Source organism: Carcharhinus amblyrhynchos, chromosome 18, assembly GCF_965287045.1.
Source record: "Carcharhinus amblyrhynchos chromosome 18, sCarAmb.v2.hapA, whole genome shotgun sequence".
In the NCBI taxonomy this organism is placed as follows: Eukaryota; Metazoa; Chordata; class Chondrichthyes; order Carcharhiniformes; family Carcharhinidae; genus Carcharhinus; species Carcharhinus amblyrhynchos.
In genome coordinates this window covers 21,758,154-21,784,015 of record NC_137341.1, presented here as the reverse complement: position 1 = coordinate 21,784,015, position 25,862 = coordinate 21,758,154, and the positions used below count along the sequence as shown (strand labels likewise).

Here is a 25,862-nt window from a genome sequence, read left to right as displayed (position 1 = left end):
CACCCACAGGCTTGTGCAGCGCAATTCAGAATCGCTGATATTCTTTCAGACAGAATGTACATGGGGGCACCTGAGAATGGGTCTAAAAGTCGGATCTGAAATGCTCTCAGTTTCAAGTCCGCCCAGAACTTAGAATCAAAATGGTAAAATAAGACCCCATGTCAGCTTTGTGGAGAGTCATGTGAGTGTACCTTTAAGAAAGTTTAAAAAAAAACATGCAGCTTATACTTCCAGCTTCAGCAATGTTATCGGGAGGTGGAGCTAAGCTGTGGAAATCAGGTGATTGGGTTTTTTTCCTTTGGGTTTTCAGTTTTGTTTTGTGATGTGTGTTGAAAGCAGTTTGGCAGAAACCTAAGAAACAGTGTTTTTCTCTCTCTCTCCCTGTTCTCTTTGGTTCTGAAACATTATCAGTTTGCTGAAGGAGAGGCTTATTACCATCCTGTCTTAAAGAAGCTGTGTTTTGGGAAACAGATTCGATTACAACCTCTTCTGAGTTTCTTCACAAAGGATTTTCAGCATTCAACCTCGGAGGCTGGATTCCTTTAACAAGTGGTCATTAACCTATGCCGTATTGTGCTTATTTGGAAGGTTTTGTATATTGGATGTTGGCTTTGGTTGGAACACATTAGAGATATTCCTGAAGCGTTATACATTATCGTGGTCATTGTGTTTCTTGTTTGTAATTGTTAAAATGCCTTGCAAATTGTCTTACTATACATGTCAACAATATTCTTAATTAAACTTTGTTTTGATGAAAGTTCCTCATGGCTCAGTTGAATCACACCTGAAGTGTGATTCAACCTCATTGCCACAGCTTAGCTCCACCTCCCAATGACATGCTCATCCTAGCCAAATTCAATGTAAGAAGTTACAGGTCAGGCGATCTTCACAGAACACCTTGAAGTATCCAAACTGACTTGCAACAGGAGCCATAAAACCTCACAGGCAAGAGCAACGTTCAGCAAGCTCTGCAACCAGGTGGGATACTTTGCAAGTCTAAGATATCTAGATGTGTGGTGGATCCCAAAACAGTCTATGAGTTTGAGGTTCAGCACCAGGAAGAAGTCCAAATTGTGATTCTTGGGTGATATCAAGAATCACAGATGCTCCTTTTGGAATGCTGATATATTGATAAATGGACACCTCACCAATTTCAATTTAAACATGGGAGCCAGTATTTCAGTCCTTTCGGAAAAGGAACAATGGTTGAAAGACATCTGGTTATGAATGACATTAACACTGTTTTATGACCCTGGCAGACTTAGATTTCCAGTCACTGGTATGTTCCTAGAACCGGTCTGGTATGATGACAAACAAATATTCAAAATTTTGCATGTCACTCAAAACAAATCCTGTTTTCTTGCAAGCAGGAACTCTGTGTTGCCCTTAGCCACCTTAAAATGGCAGAAGACGTCAAAACAAACTCAACTACATGGAACTACCAGTTCCCAAGAAGTCCACCAGTGAATAGACTGTTGAGTGGGACTTCAGCTCTGAATTGTCTTCATTCTTTGCAGGGCTGGTTTGTCCAACTCCCTTGCAGGTGACAAAAACTTCTCTTCGGTCAGACAAGCCAAACCTTCAGATAAGTACCACCATACTTCGAGTGGAAGACATACATGAGAATGACCAGCAACAGAATGATGAGACCCAATCTCAGGTTCCAACAGTTACTATCACACAACTGGGACCATGGCAACAAAACTGCAATTTTCAACAGAAGTGCATAGCAACAAGGCAATTCAGGAGCAGGAGAGTAGTGACCGTCAACTCATCAGAGTACACCTCAATGAGTACAAGGACTCAGAAAAGAACACATTGTAGTGACGAAAGATAAATTGCAGGTTGAGCTCATGGATGAGAAATTTCAAACAGAATGGAGATACAACTTCATCTCCCAGAAAGATCATGGTGGACCCCAAGGACAAAGAAAACCCATGTTCATTCTATGAGAGAATGGAGTGAACAGTCCCTTTGGAAATGTCAAGAACCATTTCTATATATACAGTCAAATATTAGGAAAAAGATGTAGATTGAAGTGAGTTTAATTTAGTGTTTCTGCATAAGGAAGGGTAAACCTATAATTAGATTCACTTTAAACAAAAGTTTCGGCATGGTTTCAGTCCAAACTGTATTTTGTGCTCAGAGAGATTATAACCTAAAAAGTAAATAAAAAATTGGGAAAAGAATGAAATGTTGCTTAGCAATCAAGGGCATTTTTATGGAAAAGACCTTTTTGAGTTAACTGTTTAACTGAATCCAGGTAGTCAGAGCTAGGAAGCTAGCGAGGCAATCAGAAAAGTTATACAATGGAGTAATCAGCAAGAAAACAAGTCCAGAATCTAAAGAACCATAGAATCCATGGTGCAGAAGGAGGCCATTTGGCCCATCGAGTCTGCATTGTCTAGTTAGTTCCAAACAGTTCTAAAAATCAGGGAATGACAAAGAAGCTCCAGAAAGTTTGAAGTCACAGGAACAAAGAAGAACTGGAATTTGAGCAGGTACTGTTCACTGAAGTTAAAGGAATAGAGGAAACTGCCATTGGAACAGAATATTGATCACTGAAGCTAAAGACAGAGCTGGGTGAAATTGACTAAAGAACAGACAGATATCGAAAGCAATTGTAAGTTTGGTATCCTTATTTCCAATTTTTGGAAACAATAGTATTCTACTAGGGACTGAGTACCTGTGTTTTAGAGTAGAAGTTAAAATGCTGTGGCAATTCAGGATAAAGGAATGCTGAAAGGAGAGTTGGAAAACCTCAAAGTGGATCCTCATTGAAACAGTGAAGATGAAGCAGTGTTCGAAAGGATAGTTGGAAAACATGGAGGTGGATTTGTGATGAAAACAGCTGAAGGAAGGCATGTTTGAAAGATGAAGCATGTCCTTGTGAGAATGGAGTTTAAAAGCACCTGAGTGACAATCATCGGGGGGCGGGGGGGGCGGGGGGGGGGGGGCGGGGGGGGCGGGATCTTGAGGAGAAATCCACAGAACATTGATAGAATGGCATCTGCCACTTGGTTTCAGAATGGAGTGTGCCTGACCACAGTCAGCCTAGGGGGTTAAAGGGACTATGTGGTTATTGAGATCATTATAACTGCTGTCTCACAGTGCCAGGTTTTTGCATTCGATTCCCAGCTTGGAACACTGTGTGTGCGGAGTCTGTATGCTCTTCTTGTGTCTGCGTGTATTTCCTCTGGGTACTCCGATTTCCTCCCACAGTCAGAAAGATATGTGGGTTAGGTACATTGGCCATGCTAAATTCTTCCTCAGTATATCCTAGCAGCCACCGGAGTGTGGTGACTAGGGATCTTCACAGTAACTTCAGTGCAGTGTTAATGTAAGCCTACTTGTGACACTAATAAATAAACTTTAAACTCCATACTGTGTAACCTGTGTTAACCTGTGGACATTTGTGAAGATAAGTGAAAGTGAATGAGTGTTGTATTATAGTCAAACTTTCCATGTTTAATCATTTTTATTTGTAGTTAAAAGCTAAGTAGCGTCCTTATTGACTCTGTTCCTTCACATTTTCTAAAAAAAAGTAAAATGCTATGGTCTTCTGAGCCAGGGTTCCATTCTGGGACTATCTTGTCCAGTACTGAAACAAACTGGGATTGTAACAGAAGGAACAGGACAAGCTTAAGGTGACTGAAGAAAGCAGATGGGTCCTTGATAAGGAAATGTTCAATTTCAAGGAGCACAAAAAGGTCAGATGGAAGCAAGCAAGTGCCAGAAACACAGAATGCTGCGTTTTATTCTCCAAAGGATCCAAAGGATCTTTCCCAAAGCAACTGAGCCTACCCACTTCTCCAAATGTGACCATAATGAGATCAGGAGGAACTAGGGTGGCACTGTTGCCTCACAACACTAGTGACCCGGGTTCGATTCGTAGCTTGGGTGACTGTCTGCGTGGAGTCTACAGGTTCTCTCTGTGTCTGTATGGGTTTCCACTGGGTGCTCTGATTTCCTTCCACAGTCTAAATGATGGGCTGGTTAGGTGCATTGGCCATGCTAATATCTCCCTCAATATACCCGAACAGCCGCCGGAGTGTGGCAGCTAGGGGCTTTTCAGTGTAACTTCATTGTAATGTTAATGTAAGCCTACTTGTGACACTAATAAATAAACTTTACCAAAAAAGTTGTCAAGCTTCCAGTCCATCTAAATTTATAAAGTTAGAAAATTGATGGTGGTGTTGTGAACTGTGGAGATGCAAGTGATAAACTTCAAGAGGACATAGACAGGCTGCTGCAATGGGTGATACATGGTAGAGAAAATGAAGTGATACATTTTGGTGGAAAGAATGAGGAGAGGTAATATAAAAGGACACAATTTTAAAGGGGTGCTGGAACTGAGATACTGGGGGATATATGTGCATAAATCATTGAATGTGACAAAATGTTGAGAAAGTGGTTAATAAGGCATACAGTAACCTAGGCTTTGTACATAAAGGCATAGAATACAGAAGTAAGAAAGTCGAGGCAAACTTTTACTTAAAAAATTGGATTTTACTAGAGTATTGGCGGCGATTCTCCCATCCCACTAATTCTTTGGCCAGCAAATCAAAGGCTGATAGTTTGGGGCCACTGCATGTGCGCAGAGGCCCAGCAATGCCTGCCTCTGGCGTGAATAGGCCCTGCTCCCCAAGCTTTTAATAAGATTTATGATTGTGACCTCTGCATTGTATAGAGTGTAGGAGATTTGGATCTGAACTACCACTCTACAAGCAATTGTGATTTACACCAGTTTTCCCGCAAATTCAGCACTTAGAACTTTTTTGGGAGGATCATCCTTATTGTGTCGCTTTTTGGCAACACACATTAGAGATGATGTAATGGTATTGTAGACGATATAGAAGAGATTTACAAGAATGGTTTTGGGATAAGAGACTTCAGTTATGAAGGTAAATTGGCAAAGTTGGGATTGTTCTCTTTACAGATGAGAAGATTGAGAGGAGACTTTCACAATCAGAATAGAGAGAAATAGAGATATTCACAATCAGATAGGGAGAAATTGTTCCCACTGGTAAAAGGATTAAAAACCTATGGATACCAATTTGAGGTGATTGGCAAAATAAATAATGCCAACATGAGGAAAAACTTCCTAATTCAGTGAGTAGTTAGGATCTGGAATGCACTGCCTGAGAGTGTGGTGGAAACAGATTCAATTATGAACTGGATAATTATCTGAAGGGAAACATTTTCAGGGCTACAGGAAAAATGCAGAAAACTGGTGCTGGCTGAGTAGCTCTTATAATTAGCAGGCAAGGCATAACAGGCTAAATAGTCTCCTGTGTTGCAACCATTCTACCATTATATAATTTGTAGAGAGGAGTACGACAATGCTATCTACTATCTCCTCAACTATTCAATCTATACAAATAACAAATGTTCGGAGAGTCAGATGTAGTTTAGGAGGAGACAGTGGCACAGTGGTAATGTCACTGGACTAATATTCCAGAGCATGAGGTTAAAGCTCTGGAAACACCGTGTCAACTAGACAAATAAATAAAATCTGGGCGATAAATGGTGACCCATGAAACTATTATAAATTGTCATTAAAAACGTATTTGGTTCATGAACATCCTTTATGGGTGGAGATCCTATCATCCTTACCTGGTCTGGCCTCCATGTGACTCCAGAACCATAGCAATATGGTTGAAACTTAACTGCTCTCTGAAATGGCCTCACAAGCCTTTCACTTCAAGGACAATTAAGGACGGGCAACAATTGCTAGCCCTGCCAACATCACACACATCCCGTCAAAGAAGAAAATTAAATTGGAGGCAAGAATATAAACATATTCTGCTGCGCTACTTGCAGAATCAGAAAATGTGGATCAACTAAAATCTAGAAGCTTAGAATATGGATTGAGTCTGTACACCAGAAAGACAAAAACAATGATTGTCAGAAGGAATATGATATAAGAGTGACGATTGAAGTGAATGATAATGCACTGGAACAAATAGATAAGTCTGCCTACCTAGGACAAATGATAAAATGGTAGATGCAATGCTTAAGTCAAAAGAGAGATAGAGATAACTAGAAGTAATTTCATGAAAATTAAGAATCAGTTAACAAGTAAACTCAAGCTTGAAACAAGGAAAACTCTTATAAGATCCTGAATTCCCCAGGCAATAAGCAAAGATCTGTGGGAAAAAATAGAGGTTGTTGAAATCTTGGTGTTCAGAGGTATGCTTAAAATTTCATTTGTAGACAATAAGATAAATGAAGAAGTGCTTGAAATTGCAAGAGCATAAAGCACACTAAGTGATATCCAGAAAAGAACATTTAACATTTTGGCCATTTGATTTATGTTAAAAAGCTAGAAAGATCTCTTCTAGAAGGCAAAGAAGAGGGCAACAGAAAGTGGGGTTGACCTAGGGTAGTTGCATGACAATGTCACTGAGCAGCGATAGATGAGTTACAGTAGATGTGCAAGTCATTCAAGTAGATGAAAGCAGGTTAAGACAGGGACTTTATAAGCCTTCAAACATTCCCTCTGAATTAATTGCCTGCACCTCCAATCTCTTGGCGTCTGCCACTTATACTGAAATGATTGAAATTGTATATCTAGGTCATTTATAAATAAGTGGCTCTAAAAAACACTCTTTGGGCATGTAACTCATAATTCTAAAGATTTGCTTAAGAGTAGCTTCTTGTTTCTTTCTTTTGGCTGGTTATGAATCAGTGTTCATGTTACTTACACTACCAAGCCAAGCAACAATTAGTTATTTTCATTGGTGAATCAGGTACCCACAGTATAGATGAAACTGTTTTGATCGAGTTGGGGATACTTATACTCTGAACTTGTGAGGACACTTATTTTAATTGTAACTCTGTGTGATACCATTAGATGGCAGGAAAGACAACTGTCAAATTTTAACATGATGTGGAGATGCCAGTGTTGGACTGGGTAAACACAATAAGAAGTCTCACAACATCAGGTTAAAGTCCAACAGGTTTATTTGGTAGCAAAATCCACTAGCTTTCGGAGCACTACTCCTTCGTCAAGTAAGTGGGAGTTCTGTGCACAAACAGAGCATATAAAGTTTGTGTCTTTATATGCCTTGTTTGTGAACAGAACTCCCACTTAGCTAACAAAGGAGCAGTGCTCCGAAAGCTAGTGGATTTTGCTCCCAAATAAATCTGTTGGACTTTAACCTGGTGCTGTGAGACCTCTTACCAAATTTTAACATGACGGACGATTGATCAATGATAAGTCCTTTGGCATTCCAATTTTTATGAGTACTTATTTGATGGTATCCATTTTTCTACTGTGGTTAAAAACAAACAAAAAAGGTACGTAAAAGTTTCAATCTTTGTTAAATAAGAAGACAAAGATTTGCACATAGCAACATTCCTACATTCATTGCAGGGCCAACAAACCATGGGGAATAATCATGAAAATTGGCCTTTGTTGAGTTTTTGGTGCGCATGGATTATATTAATCCTAAACTACCCTTTGAAAGAGAATGCTTTTAATGTTGGAGGACACTGGGTGACTGGCATGGCTCCTGTTTATTTTGTACCTTGCGAGCTTCAAATAATTTAATACAGTTACTGATGTTGAGGATTGAAGTGAGGGAATCTGATGTATAGAGAATTACTTCATCTACATAGGGTAAAATATAATGCTCTGTCACTTGCACAGCGATCTCTGCTGTGAGTACTGCTACTGCAGGGAAAATTGAAATGCCTGCCAGCTTTACTTGATGAGGTATAAGAATGGGGTAATTTAGCTGCTTGTGGATGCAGGATTAGAGTAGACAAGGCTAATTCATTTGGTGAAGCTCTGTCCCTTACAGGGAGACACACCCTAATCTGCTAAACATTTTTCCATGATCAAGGAATAAGCAGGCTAATAACTAAATGGCTAGAGCACAAGTTTCAGGGAGGAAGGAGCTTTCTTTTATTTGGTGCATTTCATGTCCTCTATCTCAAAGTGCTTCACAACCAACAAATTATTTTTGATATGTCCTTGATAGGAAGCAAGTATGACAGTTGAAATATGCCCTGAAAACAGCAATCAGGTGATTGACCAGGTGGTTTTGTTAGTGCTGGTTGAAGAATGGAAATTGTCATTTGTGTAGGCCTTTACCAGAATTCCCTGGCCTTTTTTGAAAAAAAGAATCAATGGATCTTTAATATTCATCTCAATAGACAGATGGAATCTTGGTTTAATACCTGATTTGAAAGAAGGCATTTCCAGCTAATAGATTAACTTTAACAGCATGAGGCTAGCTTTGAGTTGTACACTGAACAATCAACACGCTCAATTCATTGAATTAGAGCTTGAACTCACAACCTTCTGAATGAAACTTGAGAATGGTACCAAAAACCAAGGTGACATAAAGGGAGGCAGTGGTGTAATGATACTGACTAATCCAGAGACTCAAGGTAATGCTGGGTGAATGGGGACCTGGGTTCAAATCCCATCATAGCAGATGATGACATTTGAATTTATAATTTAAAAAAAATCTGTTGACCATGAAACCATTGTTGCTTGTCATAAAATCCCATCTGATTCACAAAGGTCATTTAGGGAAGAAAATTTGCCATCCTTACTTGGTCAGGCCTATATGTAACTCCTAACCCCACAGAAATGTGGTAGACTCTTAAGTGCCCCTCAAGCATGGACAATTAATGTTGGGCTAGCCAGCGATGCCACATCCCATGAAAGAATAAAATAAAAATTTAGACTGCTTGTAGTGGTTTTCCTCCATCATGATATTGCACATAATTCTGGGTACTGTACCTCATGAGATATCCTAGCTGTGGAGGGAGTACAAAGAAATACAACAGAATTGATAAATCTGACTGGGCAAGAGTGAGGAAAATCTAAAGATAATGTGTACGTTTACATAAGTTGGAAGGTGTTTTCATTGTTATATTTGAAATCTTCAAGGGGATATGCTGGATCATGTTGTTCGTCCATCGTCATTGATGAAGGCCTTGACACCATTAGTCATTTTGAGGCTGATTGCGGTGTGTCCGAAGATGACTGATCAGGCCAATTCAGGCACACAATGTCCTGGCGCATGTTGGACAGACTTGTGTAGGCATTGTAGTGGTTGCGCTGGTGGTTCTGGACTTGTGCAGCTCACGCTTAAGTTGTGCTTCAGCAATGCACCTTGCTTCATAAGCTTGACAGTCCTTGTGAATGAGGCAGCGCTGGGTAGGGCGGTTTTGTGCCAATGTTTCCTAGGTGGTCATGTCTACGTCCAGTGACTTCAGGGAGGCCTTGAGTGTGTCTTTGAAATGTTTCTTCTGCCCTCCATGTGAGCATCTTCCAGCAGAGAGTTCTCCAAAAAGGAGCTGCTTGGGTATGCGCTCATCCGGCATACGGATGACATGACCTGCCCACCGGATCTGTGCTCTCATCAGCAGTGTGTGAACTGATGGTAGACATGCTCTAGAGAGAACTTCGGTGTCTGGTACTTTGTCTTGCCATCTGATGTGATTCTGCACAGACAAGTTATGTGTATTGAGCTGTCTTGCATGCCTTCGATACACAGTCCACGTTTCACAGGCATACAGGAGGGTAGTGAGTACCACGGCACTGTAGACCTTCAGTTTTGTTGCTGGGCTGATTCCTCGACGTTCCCATGCAGTGGAGCGCAGTCTACCGAAAGCAGAACTTGCCTTTGCTATTCTGTAGTTAACTTCTGTATCAATAGTCACTGCTTGGGAGAAGGTGTTGCCAAGATAAGTGAACTGGTCCCCTGCCTGTTGTATCTGCCCTTTGATTGTGATTATGGGTTCTGTGTATGGTGCATGAGGAGTAGGCTGGTGCATGACTTTGGTCTTTTTAATGTTGATGGTGAGTCCAAAGTTGTCACAAGCTGCCAGGAATCTCACTGCTGTCCATCACAGGAAAAACCCTCGCAAGAGTCCTGCTAAACGTCTGGTCACTCATCTGGAGCTGGGCCTGCTTCCAGAGTCACAGTGTAGCTTCCACAAAGGTCGCGGGACTTTTGACATGATTTTTGCTGTGTGCCAATTTCAGGAGAAGTGTCAGGAGCAGAATTGTGAGCTCTACACAACCTTTGTTGACCTCACGAAAGCGGTTGACACTGTAAGCCGACAAGGCCTGTGGAGGATCATGTCAAAGTTCGGCTGCCCTCCCAAATTCATTCAGATGGTACGCCAGTTCCATGATGGCATGATGGCCAGAGTACTGGATGGCGGAGAATCCTCTGAGGCATTTCCAGTCACCAATGGTGTCAAATAGGGCTGTGTGCTCTTGACCATTGGACCTTCCATTGGTCTCATCCGCTCAATCCACTGGAGTCTGCCTTCACATGCTGGGATAGACATCTGCCTATCCCACCGAGGGTTGAAACCCGTCGGCTACCCTCACCTGGTTTAACCAGCTTGTTGAAGACATTGCCCTGACACCCCATACACACCCGTGTATGGGATGGCAGGGAGGGGTAGTACCTCTGGTGGGGGAACATGTCATGTCCTTTCAGGGCAGTTTGTCCACTCTTTGTCCCCACCTGGCACTCAGCTCTCACCTGTGGCTCCCCGTAGCTGTTTGAATGTAACGGTGGCCACACCCTGGGCAATAGCTTCGACAAGCCGGCTAAACCAGATGAGGGTAGCCAATGGGTCTCAACCCTCGGTGAGATAGGGAGATGTCTATCCCAGGATGTGAAGACAGACTCCAGTGGATTGAGCGGATGAGACCAATGGAAGGTCCAACGGTCAAGAAGGCGGTCTCTGCAAGTGTCGTGGAATGCGAAGAGCAGGACAAGACACAGAAGATGTCCTGGTCATCCACTGCGCCAAGTCCTATCTCCAGCCGTCTTGACTCTTGTCTTGCCACTGGATCTAGATGGGAATTGGGAAGACAGAATGAGGCTAATGCTGCGCAACTCTCCCTCACTTTAATCCAAATCAAGCGCTAGTCTTGACACCATCATCATCATGTCCTGTGCTGGATCATACTGTGATGTTCAAAGTTCACAAAAAGGATTTTTGAAATACAACTTTTAAAAAATTTGTTCATAGGATGTGGACATCACCGGCTACATATTACCCATTCCTAATTGCCCTTAAAATGGTGGTGATATGACTTCTTGAATGACTGCAATATATGTGATGTAGCTATATTCACATTGCCATTGGGAAGAGAGTTCCAGGGTTTTTATCCAGTGAAGGAATGGTAATACAGTTCCAAGTCAGAATGGTGTATTGAAGGATATCAGTGATGAAATAGCATAAAGAGTTCTGGCCTTTGAAACTAGCTGGGTGGATGGAGATGGTTATTTCCGGCCAGATTAATAAATAGAATCATAGAGGTCCACAATGCAGAAAAGGTCCTTCGCCCCATCATGTATACACCATGAAAACAATCACCCAACTATTCTAATCCCATTTTGTAGAGGTATACTTGAGAGAAAAGGAATGCTCAAACAGCTATAAGAAATAAAAAAAACTCAGGCAATTGCAGCATTAGTCAGGGGACGCATAATTGATGTTATTCTGTTTGTGGAATGTACAATTGTAATGAACTTTCGTCTTTCACTCTTACTAATCATTAGAGGTAACTCAAAATTGCATCTCTTTTCACAAGCACACGTTTCATTTTATGTTTGAAAAAAAACATTACTGGAAGACATTATTGAAAAATATTTACACGCATACGAAACATGACCGAAATTTCTCCATTCTGTATACTGTTGTGAAACTATGGACAACAATGGATGTTCTCTTTACTCTGTGGCGGAATATGGTTAGACCAAGGACATTAATCTGAAGATTTTGGTGGTGAAGTGAACTTGCCCCCCTCCTGTTGTTGTTTACTACCCCCCACCCCGGCAACGGAAGTGGGCGGGAGAGGAACTTCCGGCGGGCCCTCAGTTGGGTGGCGGTGTCTCTTCACAGCGAGCTGGCGGGGGGGAAGTTCATAGTGACCGGGGAGAGAGGAGCCGCTGTGGGGTAGGGCGAGAAGTTAGTCGGTAGATGAGCCGAGCCCTGGTTTCCGCCTTCAGTTGCTGGCGAGATCTCGAGTGTCGGCGCACTGATAGCCAGCGCCGCAAACCATGATGTGAAGAGCGGCCTGGACACGCGAACTAAAACTCAGTAAAACTTCAGAGGAGCCGAACGGCCGGCAGAAACAATGAAGAAGCAGTTTAATCGGATGCGGCAGCTCGCCAACCAGACTGTCGGCAGGCAAGTACCGTCCCCGAGCTCCTCCGGAGGAGGCAGCAATGTGGCGGGGGGTTCCTCTGTACAGTTGGGTGGCGGGTGACTGGCGGTGGTGGAAGTGGGATCGCCTCTAGTTCCTGGGGAGGAGAGGGGTAAATATGTACAACTTTCAGCTGGCTGGTTTCGTTCATCTCCGCGTTTTGGGAAGGTGCCGGTTGGAGTTTTATTCAGCCTGTGGTCATTCCAAGGTGGACTCGGTGCATCAGTTTTGATTCTTCGCTCAAAATTCCCTTCCGGAGGGTGGAGGCCTTAGAACTTTGGATTTTAAGGATGATGCTTATCTACCTTCCGCGTTTTCCATACATTATGTTGTGGCTTTATGTAAAGTAGTGAGGTGACGGCAGATCAAATGGCAACTTGTAATGCAAATCCTGCTATTAAATAAACTGGCTGGTTTGCCACTCGAGTCGTTCGGCCCTGTTGTCTTTGTTGAGGTGATTTGCATGTCTGTTAATTAAACTGTCTGCAGTGTTGATGGATGCACATCAGAATCTCAGATACTCTATGTCGGTGCACAAAATGAGGCCGACACTGAGTTGGGTAGCATCACAAAACAGTTTTGTAGAAAGTGGCGGCAGTGGGTTTATTTTTAGTGGCTCACATGTTGTGGTGCACTTTGAGAGGGAGTGGTTTGATCTTTTATCTTCGGAAATTGAAATGTTGGGACTTTGAAATTAAACTTGCAACCCGCACCGTTGTGGCTCGCAAAGCGCTGACACACCCCGAGTGGAAGAAGTGATCCAAGGATCATTCTCGTGTAGTTCTGGGCTCTGAACAACAGACCAGATCCCCTTTAGATGCCGCCCTCTACTCCAGCCGCCTCGTTTGGCTGGTCCTGGGTTCTAACTCCTTGCAGGAACCCAGGTAGAGTCGGGATACCTTACTGTTTGTCTAGTCTGGGACATAGTTGCCTAAACACGTCTTGTCTCACGCCTTGAAATCGGTTGTATATGGTTCGGGTAATAATTGAGAGTAAACGTTCTATTTCGTGGAAATAAATCCGACGATTTCTTTTGGTTAACTTGAGATGAATTTTATTCTGATATCAGATTTTTATGTGCGATCAGGAATTCTCAATAGTGTCTATTTTATTGCTACTAGTAGCGGAATGCAAATTATACATGGTCACTTCGCCTTCCAGCTGGCGATTCTATAGAATAAACTGAGGGGAAACAAAATTGAGGTTTTCTGACGTGGTCATGTGTGGAAGGAAATAACCGAGTTGTGTGGGAGACCTTAATCAGCGTTACAAAATTGAGTGACTTTCAAATGGCTTAAGTGTCATGAACCTGAAATTAAGTTGGATCTATTTTGATATATTTTACTAGAATGTTAAAACGTATTGTTGCAGAGAATCTGCTTGCAAAGTTTCTTTTTGTAAAAATATACTGTATATGTAAAATACCTGAGAACGTTACAAAGATTTCAAAAGGCTATCACAAGGGTGCAATAATATCTTAAGTTTTCTGCATAAATTATAGGGCGGGATTTTCTGCACACCTACTGCGTGTTTTGTGGCAGCAGAGGTGGCCTGTCAATGGCGGGATGTTAACGACCAGAAGATCCCGCCGTTGTCAATGGGGTTTCCTACTGAATGCACCCCTTGCCGCTGGGAAAACGGCAGCTGTAATACATCGTTGGTGGACCAGAAAGATCCAGCCCATATGAATGGCTGGATTCTGGCCCATGTTAAGAACATAAGAAATAGGAGCAGGAGTAGGCCATCTAGCCCTTCGAGCCTGCCCCGCCATTCAATAAGATCATGGCTGATCTGTTGTGGCTCAGTTCCACTTTCCCGCCCTCTCCCCATAACCCTTAATCCCCTCTCTTATCAAAAACCCATCAACCCGCTTTGACAAAGGTAACAGGTTAACAGGAACTGGCTGTGGAGGAAACGAGTCAATGGGAACAGATCTGCTCATCGCAGTGTGCTTACTCTTTGCGCATTTGAGAAACTCAATTTGGATTTGTTCCACGTATCATGGGTTATGTGTTGCATAGATTTGCTCAGTAGTTTGAGATCAAGTCTTGTGTTGGCCATTAGTATTTTGTCAAGAAGATTGTCATGAATAGTAGCAGCAAAACAGTTATAAACCACATAACGTTGGGTGTTTTGTAAAGTACCCAACCTTGATCAGATTTCGTATCTGTACCACAGTCAGATGGATTGGTATTTATTTTGTGTCTTGGATTGAATAACATCATTAGGCCTGCTTTTCTGCAATAGACTTTTCTGAGCCTTAGTTGCAGTCACATTAACACACCAATTTGAGGTGTTCCAATGACCTCATCATTATAGCAACATCATAATGCATTTAATTTTCACAAATGATGAGTGATCCAGAGCTTAGATCTATGTAGGAGAAAAAAGTTATCTGTTATCTGTTTTAAGTATAGATGTTTGACCAGACTCTTGAAAGCTGAACATTTTAGATTGTTCCACCTACCTTCATTGTGTTAATATGTATCAACTGCCTTAATAGGATGTATTTAAAAACAAATCTCAGATTTTACTCAGCAAATCAGTTTGCTGGCCCAACTTTCCAAAAGTTCTACATGCATACTATCCAAGGCTACGACCCATCATTTTTTAAGCTGTGATTCTTTGGATATCTGCCAGGATGGGAAAAGGTTTTGTCCAATACAGTATTGGCTGGTTCTCTGAAATTAGTATATGGGAAAAGAATCCTACTTTTGGACATTTCTTGTTGATCTGATCATGCAGGAAACCTTTGTGTTTAATATGCATTTCAAAATACAGATGAGAAATTTTTGGATGAAGACCAAGTACTGGAGAACCATAGAAAGATAACGGCCAAGAAAGAAGTTGAAAATAAACTACCTGCTAGTTTAAACTCCCACTTTCTAGCACATGACCTGTCGCCTTACAAGTTGCACCATTTCAGGCGCTGATCCAGGTGCCTTTGGTTGAATATTTCAGCCTTAATCTCTAATTCAGGCAGTGAATTCCAGACCACCCACCACCCTCTGGGTGAAAATGCTTTTCCCTGTGCCCCCACTAATCCTTCTACCCGTCACCTTTAATTTGTGTCCCCTGCTAATGGACCCCTCATCTAGGAGAAACAAGTCCACCCTGTCTTTTTGTACACCTCAATTAAGTCACCTCTCTGTCTCCTCATTCTAAGGAAAACAGCCATAGCCTATCCAATCTTTCCTCATAGCTGCAATTTTCAAGTCCTGGCAACATTTTTGTAAATCTCCTCTACACTTTCCAAAGAAATTGTCCCTCTTGCAGTGTGGTGACCAGAATTGTGTACACAATTCCAGCGGTGGCATAACCAGCATTTTATACAGTTCCAGTATTGCATTCCTGATTCAGTACCTTGCTCAATTAATGAAGGCATTTCATATGCTTTCTTTACCACCTTATCCACCTGACCTGACACCTTCAGGGAATTGTATACATGCACTCCAAGTTCTCTCACTACTTCAACTTTTTTCAGTGCCTGCTATTGAGAATTTTCTTGCTTTGTTTGCCTTCCATAATTGCATTACCTTGCACTTTTCCATTGAATTCTGTTCGCCGCTTGCCACAAGTAGTAGTCATAGAATCCCTACGCAACAGATGGAGGCCATTCGGCCCATTGAATCTCTACTGACCACAGGCCCTGTTCCCGTAACTCTGCACATTTATTCTGCTAATCCCCATGACGCTACAGTTAATTTAGCATGGCTAATCAGCCTCACCTGCACAATTTCTGAACCTCTGAAGGGAACCGCCCAAAACAAAAGACAAAGTATAAAGGAGACTTAAAACATCAAACTAAAATGTGATTAAAGGGGTCAACTGACATTTTTCATGGGTCCAAAAAATAGTGGAACTATATTTGTCCGTTGTGGGCTTATGGCTCACGCAAGTCTAGGAGGACGATGATATTTGTTCGTGTATGTGTAGTATAATTTAACATCCTGAACCTTCTGTAAAAACCTTATCTTCAGTCTCTGATACAAACAACCTTTACATAAATTTCATTTGCCCCTCTGGCCACCATTTCAGATTGAACTAGTAATTTACACCCTTGTTTATCCCTGAGCAGAGCATTCAACTCCCATACTTATTCTCCCCATCACAAGAAGTGTGTGCTTTACCTCTAACAATATCTATCACTCTTTCAACCCACCTGGCACTGAAATTCTCATCTGTACTGTTGCACTTCTGGAAGCAACAATTCTGGTGCTATAGGAAATTGACTGATGTAATTGTTTTACAAGTAGTATGTCAAACAACAACTTACAAATACGGTGCTTTTAGTCGTGTTGCACCTTCTTTCCAAGATGCTTCACAGGAACATCATTAGTAAGAATTGCCTGTTCATCATGCTTCTCTCTCACTGCATGCCCCACTTATAAAGAAGTAAATCAGAAAGTCAGAAGTACTGTTATATTCTGGATGTCTTCATTGGCTTCTGTATAAACTCACCCAGTGTGTATTTAACTGCACTCTCTTAATTGACTTTTGTATGAGCCTAGAGTTTACTGAACATAAGTTAGAACATAAGAAATAGGAGCAGGAGTAGGCCATCTAGCCCTTCGAGCCTGCCCCGCCATTCAATAAGATCATGACTGATCTGTCGTGGCTCAATTCCACGTTCCCGCCCTCTCCCCATAACCCTTAATCCCCTCTCTTATCAAAAACCCATCAACCCGCGTCTTAAAAATATTCAGCGAGGTAGCCTCCACCACTTCAACGGGCAGAGAATTCCAGAGATTCACCACCCTTTGAGTGAAGAAGTTCCTCCTCAACTCTGTTCTAACCCCCCCCCCCCCCCTCTTTATCTTGAGGCTGTGCCCCCTAGTCCTACTATCCTTTCTGAGCGGGAAGAGTCTCTCCACCTCTATCCTATCCATCCCATTCATCGTCTTATACGTCTCAATGAGATCTCCCCTCATTCTTCTAAACTCTAACGAGTACAAGCCTAATTTATTCAGCCTCTCCTCATAGCTCAACCCTCTCAACTCTGGCATCAGCCTAGTAAACCCCCTCTGCACTCCCTCCAAGGCCAAAATATCCTTGTGTAAGTACGGCGACCAAAACTGCACACAGTACTCTAGCTGCGGCCTCACCAATGCCCTATACAGCCGCAGCAAAACCTCCCTACTTTTATATTCAATCCCCCTCGCTATGAAGGCCAGCATCCCATTCGCCTTCCTGAGCACCTGCAAGCTGGGTTTTTGCGACTCATGCATAAGGACCCCGAGGTCCCTCTGCACCGTCGCCTGCTGCAGTTTTTCGCCACGTTAAGTAATAATCCATCCTACCATTATTCCTACCAAAGTGGACCACCTCACACTTGCCAACATTAAATTCCATTTGCCATTTCCTGGCCCATTCGCCCAGCCTATCTAGATCCTTCTGTAGACTCTCCACACCCTCTGCACAATTTGCCGTTCCACCAATCTTGGTGTCATCAGCAAATTTTGACACCCTACTCCAGATCATCTATATATTGATGGGATACAGAGCCACACTTTATATAGTATAATGTTCTGATCTTATTAACCAGTATATTTTTTAAATTACTTTGTATAGTACAACAGTAGATTTCATACATCTTATAGTAAAGGTTTTGTAAATAGTGCACATTTCCTCAAGTGTTATTTACTCCGTGTAACACTTGTCGATCCATATTTTGTTGATTAACTCAAAGTAAAATAATAGCAAATGGTGGGGGGGGGTGGTTACGTGATGTAAGTGCAGGAGTGGCTACATTTTCGCCAGCTCTGGCACTACTCATCTTTTAATTTCATTTTAAAATCCTGATGCACAACCCATAATTAATTGATCCTGATGTGTACGATCTATGCTTTGTTCCTGGAAGTTCTTGGCTAAACTTTGGTGACGGGGAGCCAAGTTAAGTCAAGAAAATCTCCATTTGGCTGAGGCTGTCGGAGATGGTGTGGGGCCTAGTTTGCAGTTGTGGTTTCGCTGGTGAGTGGGCCTACATTTTGACAGTGTCATAGATATCAAGATGATGGCTGCCATTGTGAGTGAAGTTGTGGATGATGGTTTCAGCTGCCCAGCACAGACTATTGGTGTTCACATTTGAGGTATTTTAAAGAGAATGGATTTAGCAGAGAAGACATTTTCCTCACTGGGGGCTCATCTTCAGTCCTTGGAAATCTGTCTGATTTGGAGATGGGGCTACAGAAGGAGTACCTGTACGCTCAGTCTCCAGAGGGGAGCAGGGAATGAATTCTTAGTTGAATTTGAGAATGGGCTGCCATACTTTCGGAAACACAGTTTGAAAGCTGGGTGTTGTAAACATGTTGTTGTATTCTATCTTCGAAGCCTGGGATTCGTCAGAGTCCAACCATGTGTTCTCTCTGTCATCCAGAAGAGCTGGGACTAGCCGGAAGCGATGGATCTTCAGGACAATGACATAACATATTATGGGTGGATCCTGGATTTTGCTCAACGATCCTGTTATTGCTTTTTCAAGCTCCATGGATGGTTATATTATTCTGCAGTTTGTTATTAATCATGAACTCGTTCCCTTGTGATTATACTCCCAATTTGTGATATTGACTTTTATCCTGACGAGTGTATGATAGACAAGCACAAAAGTGCAACAGGATAACAAATGACAAATGCCTGAGAAAATCAGGTTTTGTTAATCCTGAACTGTACATGCTGTAATACCCTTGTGTTGACCCTGTACTGTGCTTTTTTTTTAATATTGATTGGGGGAATCCAGTAACTGAGCTTCAGGTGAATCTCACTGATTTTACCCTATTTAGAGTCATATTCTGCAGCTCTTTGTTAATCCTTAAATGTGCCCCTTGTAATTTTATCTCTTAATTGATCCTGTTCTGTGATTGATCACATTGATAGGTTAAAGTTAATTTATTAGTGTCACAAGTAGACTTACAGCCACTTCGTTGCAGTATTAATGTGAAAATCCCCTAGTTGCCACACTCCGGTGCCTGTTCGGGTATACTGAGGGAGATTTAGCATGGTCAATGTATCTAACCAGCACATCTTTCAGACTGTGTGCGAGGAAACTGGAGCATCGAGAGGAAAGCCATGCAGACATGGGGAGAATGTGGAGTCTGCACATGGACAGTGACCCAAGCCAGGAATCAAACCCAGGCCTCTGGCGCCGTGAGGCAGCAGTGCTAATCACTGTGTTACTGTGCCGCTCTTTGAATAGGGTGAATCCGTGTGAGTACGGTAGCAAATTTTCATCTGATGACCTGGTGAATTCAGAGACATCCATTTATGCTTCATGGATTGCATCATGCAATGTACTTGTTTCTGAGGAGTGTGTTGTGTAGATTGTATGGCACTAGAGCTATTTTTTTTTATATACATCAGTCTTCTCTTATAATTCTGGCATATAAAGTGGTGGACTTCTTCATCTGATACCCTTTATTACAATTATGATTAAAATGAGTAAAACCATTGCAGGGAGGTGGTCAAATGGTTTAATGTGGGGGTAGTGGATAGGGCTCTATAGGTCTTTACAGCAGGTAAGGAAATCCCCTCTAGAACTTATGGGCTGGCGTATTTTTGTATTTATTGTTTCGTTGTTATAGAATCTCTGACTCCTATTTTGGATAGGCACTGCCAAGGTGACTAGGGATAGGGAAGCATCGTTTGGTATATGTGTAATGTAGTGTGAAAATCCTTGGCAGTTTAACCACTAATTTCTGTACTCATATCCTGTACTTTCTATAGTTGAAAAATCTATGGTAGTAGCTATTTTAAATATTTGTTTTCCATAAGCTCTGTACCTTAGTTGTGGTTATCCTGTGAGCTTTGTTGTGCACTGCTGAGCCAAATGTGGCTGCGTCCTGATATCCTCTATCCTTCGATCTATCCTTTCATTGGGGTTTGTTGGCTGACAGCTGCTTTATAAGGCAGAGCATCGCCAACAGCACTAGTTCAATGTCCGTAATGGCTGAGCTTGTTCATAATCTTTCCCCTCATTCTCAGGTGTGGTGATCCTCAGGTTAAATGACCATCAGTTAGCTCTCCCCATGATCACCTGGGACTAAAATGACTTCACCTTTTACTGTCTGTATCCAGCGCCTCCCAGCATTCAAATAATAATAGGATACAATAAATATTGCAAACCAACTGTGTCAGGTTTTTTCTGTCTCTTCTTACACGTACGTTTTTCAAAATGATCTTGCTGCATGCTACCAATTACTGAGAATTTGCATTATTCATAAAAAATCTTCAGTAAAATATATTTTATAAAATAAAAGCAAATCACACAAATAGGGAATGCACATTTCAGAAGTATCGAGAGTATTGCCATTGAATACTTTCAAAGTATTGGAAGGAATCCATCTCATGACTAGTCAGGAGAATTTACCAAAGAGAGAAAATATTTCAAGTACTTTTTGAAAACAAATCTACCTTTTTTGATGTTTGAAATTTATAATTTGCAATATAAGGTTTTAAACAATATAAACCTCCAATTATCGTATTTCATTATAATATGTACAGACCTACCCAGTGCATTGTCTTCAGTCTTTTCATATCTCCATTAAAGTTTTGTCTTCAAGGTGCAACTTAGGCTTCAACTAGATATTGTGCCCTCAAAAAGAGGAGAATAAACTTGACAGTGCAGGTCAGTTAGTTAGTACTGGTAGTTAGTAAGATTTTAGGAACTCTGAAAAGTCACACAGACTTGATGTTAATTCTGCTTCTGTCTTCACAGACACAACTACTGGGTTTTTCCAACATTTTCAGCTTTTATTTCAGATTTGCAGCAACTACAACATTTGCTTTTATTTGGGTTTTGACCAGAAACGATAATGGCTTCATGGTCACCATTACCAAAACTAGCTTTTAATTCCAGATTTGTTCATTGAATTTAAATTCCATCAGCAGTCAAGATTTGAACCCATGTTCCCAGAACATTAGCCTGGGCCTCTGCTTTACTTGTTACCACATTACCACTAAGACACCACCTTCCCCTCATATCTAGGCCACAGCAGGCAAGGATGGCAAATTTCTTTCCTAAAGGACATTAGTGAACCAGATGGGTTTTTATGACAATTGATAGTTGTCACTGAGACTAGCTGTATATTCCAGATAATTAATTATTTAAATTTAAATGCACCAGCTGTTGTGGTGGGATTTAAACCTATCTCCCAGATAGGTTTGTCAGTTCAGTGCCATTACCACAATGTCATCATCACTTCTATAAAAAAAAATCAAGTCAGTCAAATATTATTTGCTTCAATCAATCCATGATGAATTGTTAAAACCCATTTAGTTCACTACTGTTCTTTGGGGAAGGAAATTTGCCATCCATACCTAGCCTGGCTTGCGTGCGACTCTAGACCCAAAATGACATGGTTGGCTCTTAAATGCCCTCTGAAACAGCCAAGTAAGGCACTCAGTTGTATCAAAAACTGCTATGAAGTCTGAAAGTAATGCCTATCAGCATTACACCACACGGATTTCAGTGATTCAAGAAGACAACTGACCACATCTTCTAATGGACAATTAAGGATGCTGCCTAATCGCCATGTCCACACCTTAAGTGAAAATAAAGAAAAAATAATGAAATAATTAATCAGTGGAGAAAAGCCACAAGTATCACCATTCTCAATGGGGAACCCAGTGTATCAGTACAGAAGTCAAAGCTGAAGTTTTGTAACAATTTTCTGCCAAAGTGGATCAAAAACTGCTGAGTGGATAATCCATCTCTGCTTCCTCTTGAAGTCTCCAGCATCACAAATGCCAGATTTCAGCTGATTTAATTCGTTCTACATGATATGAAGAATGCAGTAAGCAGTGTTTACAGCCAGTGTGCCAGCAGTAATACTGAAGACTTTTGTTCAGAAACTACCCATTTTCCTATGCGTACTATTCTAGTACAACTATAACAATGGCATCAAGGGGCTGCTTCTGATTTTGGTTGTACTTCACCTAGTGCAGTCATGACCTTTAGCCACATGTTTGGAGGATGGACAAGGAGATCAGAAAACCTCTTTGTGGGACTGCTCCTGGACCTGGCCTGTCTTCTGTGATTAAGTCCACTTCAGGTGTCCCTGGAGAGGAAGCTTGCAGTATCGACCAGTACACTTGAGGCCTTCAGTGACCCAGGGCTGGGGTGCATCACCAGCATTGGAAATCCAATTTTAATTTCCTTCAGAAATTTTTGTTTTTGGTGAGTTAGTAATGTATTTTTACATGGAGCACTTTATTGGCTTTTCATGCCAACAAGAGGTATAATACTGGCTTCTATCCAACAATGTGGGAAGTACTCCAGCATGTCCTATTCATAAAAAGCAGGAAAATCCAATTCAGCCAGTTAATACTCCAGGCTACATTCAACCCAGGGACTCCTCTGTGCTACACTAAAGGACTTGGGAGGCATCTCATTGTGTGGCACTTGAATCTCATGGAAGATTCATGGCTTGGGCCGCTGTGACATTCAGACCAAGCAGGGGTATAGTCAGACGGGAGTCCAGCACACACACGAGTGCCCTTGACCTTGTGTGCCATCTGGGCCAAGCACCACTATTTTAAGGCTTTGGATGGCATTGGCCAAGAGCAGGACACCCATCAACAACTGGTCCAAAAGGAGTCAGAGACCTGGGGGTGTTTGTGAGCTAATCTTTAATGATGATATGGAGTTGCCGACGTTGGACTGGGGTAGGTACAGTAAGTAGCCTGACAACACCCAGGTTAAAGTCCAGCAGGATTATTTGGTCACATGAGCTTTCAGAGTGCTGCCCTTCATCAGGTGAGAGCAGGATTTATTTCTCGAACAGGGTAGATATAGACACAAACTCAATTACAAGATAATGGTTGGAATGTGACTCTTAACAGGTAGTCAAGTCTTTACACGTACAGAAAATGAGTATGGATAGAGGATTAAGTACATAGACGGTTAGGAAGTGTGAATTGTCCCAGCCAGGACCGTTGGTGAGATCTTGTAAGTCCAGCCAAGTCGTGGGTGTTACAGATACTGTGACATGAACTCAGGATCCCGGTTGAGACCGTCCTCGTGTGCGGAACTTGGCTATCAGTCTCTGCTCAGCGATTTTGTGTTGTCGTGTGGCATGAAGGCCGCCTTGGAGAACGCTTACCCAAAGATCAGAGGCTGAATGCCCATGACTGCTGAAGTGTTCCCTGACAGGAAGGGAACACTACTGCCTGGTGATTGAGTGGTGTCCATTCATCCGTTGTTGTAAGAAACTACCCAGCCTTCAGGAAAACAGTGATCACAACACCATACAACCCTTCCACAGCAACCTTTGGAAGACGTGCCGGATCATCAACACGGATGCCATCATCTCACGTGAGAACAACATCCACCAGGTACATACTCTTGCGACTTGGCCAACGTTTCCTACCTGATAGGCTGCAGGAAAGGATGTCCTGAGGCATGGTACATTGGGGAGACCATGTAGGCACTACAACAACAGATGAATGGACACTGCTCAACAATCACTAGGCAGGAGAGTTCCCTTCCTTTCGAGGAATACTTCAGCAGTCAAGGGCAGTCAGCTTCTAATGTTTGGGTAAGCATTCTCCAAGACGGCCTTCACGACACACGACAGTGCAGAATTGCTGAGCAGAAACTGATAGCCAAGTTCTGCACACATGATGCCTCAAATGGATCTTGGGTCCATGTCTCACTATCTCCCATGACTTGCCTGGGCTTGCAAAATCTCACTAATTGCCCTGTCTGGAGACAATACACATCGCTTTAACCTGTGCTTAACACTCTGTTAAATGTACAGACAACATGAGTGGAGACTTGGTTACCTGTAAAAACTTGCTTTCCAACCATTATCTTGTAATTGAGTTTGTGTCTGTGGGCCCTGTTTATGGAACAAATCCTGCACTCACCTGATGAAGGGCAGCTCTCTGAAAGCTCGTGCTACCAAATAAACCAGTTAGACTTTAACCAGGTGTTGTGAGACTTACTAAATCTTTAATAATGACAGGGCATAATAACAAAGCAGTTAATAAGGCATCCAGAATCCTGAATGTAATATTTCAAGGTATCCAGAATCCAGAGTATTATAATTTGAAGCAGAGCACAAAAGCTAGAGTGTTTTGCTAAGTGGGGGGAAGGGGGATTTTACTCGAGCCAATAAGAATTCAATGAGGGAAAGGTTTGTACTTGGGAGAGTCACAGCCTGTCAGAAGCTGCTGCTCCAGTCACAGATTCTGTCTCTTCCCATGCTAGCTTCTCCAATTACAGGTTACATTTCTTCTACTCTTGCTGTTCCTGACAGAATCCATGATTGGAGGAAGCTTGTGTTTGGAGGAGTTAATCTGGCCAATCCTGTGGCTGTCATGCAGGAGACCTTTTTGATTGTGCCATCATCAATTGTTAGGTTCCTTCAGGAGGTAGAATCAGAAAATGAAATAAGTGGTAGGAATTTCTACTGATATCAAGGCTGGAATAGGCCTGTAGGAAATGTCGTTCAGCCTCAGGCTGTCAAGGGGGTGAGTGCCCACAGTGAGGTACGTTTAGGTCACAAGAATAGTACCAGGCCTCTATATTGACCAGGAAGTGGGGGTAAGGGCATAGCTGATCTTGGTGGGATTGGTCTCAGCCTTGACTGAGTGATGGTTGGGGGTGGTGGGTGACATTGGATTTGATGTCTCATCTGCTGAGCGATTGGGAAGGGGGGGGGGATGTTTTTTAGATGAGTAACCCTCTAAAATCACAAAGAACGTTCAAAAATTATATATTTTTGTGGGGCAAGAGGGGCTGATTACAATTTTTTTTTGGGCAGGGGGCAGCTTTATCGAATGTTCTGTCACCAGGGAAAATGGAGAGCAAAGCTGAAACCTACACAAATATATAAAACAACTCCTAACAAAGTACTTTTAAAACAGATTTTCATATTTACATGCAAATTGTGGAATTATAATCTCTTGTAGCTGTGTTTAATTTGAGTTCCTTTTGTTTCAAATTCATGAAATATTAGTTCTCCTCATGCAGTTCCACTTAAGAATAAAACATCTGCCCCTTGACTTTAATATGGGTGCAGAGAAACATAATTCATAATGCTTTTATCCATTCAATATATACGCATTAAAGTGCAGATGATCATGTGAGGATATGTGTTAGGGAAAAAAAAGACTGAATTGTGATGTATATGTGAATTAAACCAGTTATTATTTGATGGTTAGCTTGGTGCTGCAGAATTAAATAATGTATATTCCTCTTCCTTTGAACATCAGCAATTTCTCTAAATGGAAGTATTAAGGGGAAAGAAACTTGAAATTAGCAGAACAAGCTCAAAGAATGCTGGAGTGTTAATTGCTTAGAATTAATTCTTAAAAGGGACTGCAGATGTGTGACTTATTTAGTGTAAATTATTTTGTGCCAAGTAGTGAGAAATTTCATTTTGGGAACAGAGTATGGAAGACTTCAAGAAATTAACCAAAACAGGTTAAAATATTTAATAAATGTATATATGCAATCTTTATGCTGTCTTAAAAATTCAACTGCAAATAGAGTAGGCTGTTGTTACATAACTGCATCACCAAACAAAGCCGTTACGAAGAAGGAAACCTTGGATACCAAAAAGTAGCCCCCTAGAGACCCTTCAAAAATTATATATTTTGTGTTATATCTAGATAAAATATTAGTTTAATCCCAGAAAGTGTTTTGCCCTCACTTATGGATTTCGAA

General features: G+C 41.8%; 1 protein-coding gene across 6 annotated transcripts in view; it reads left to right on the top strand.

Moving 5' to 3' along the window:
- The first annotated feature begins 11,778 nt into the window (after window positions 1–11,778).
- The window catches only part of arhgap17a (Rho GTPase activating protein 17a), a 156,062-nt gene continuing 141,978 nt past the window's right edge, over window positions 11,779–25,862 (top strand). The window contains exon 1 of one of the 6 annotated variants that reach the window (XM_080206526.1): window positions 11,779–12,180. In XM_080206526.1, coding sequence (XP_080062652.1) covers window positions 12,128–12,180 — 53 coding nt within the window. In that variant the 5' untranslated portion in view covers window positions 11,779–12,127. The remainder of the gene's footprint in view (window positions 12,181–25,862) is intronic. The other 5 variants (XM_080206527.1, XM_080206528.1, XM_080206524.1 and 2 more) reach the window with 5 other exon arrangements.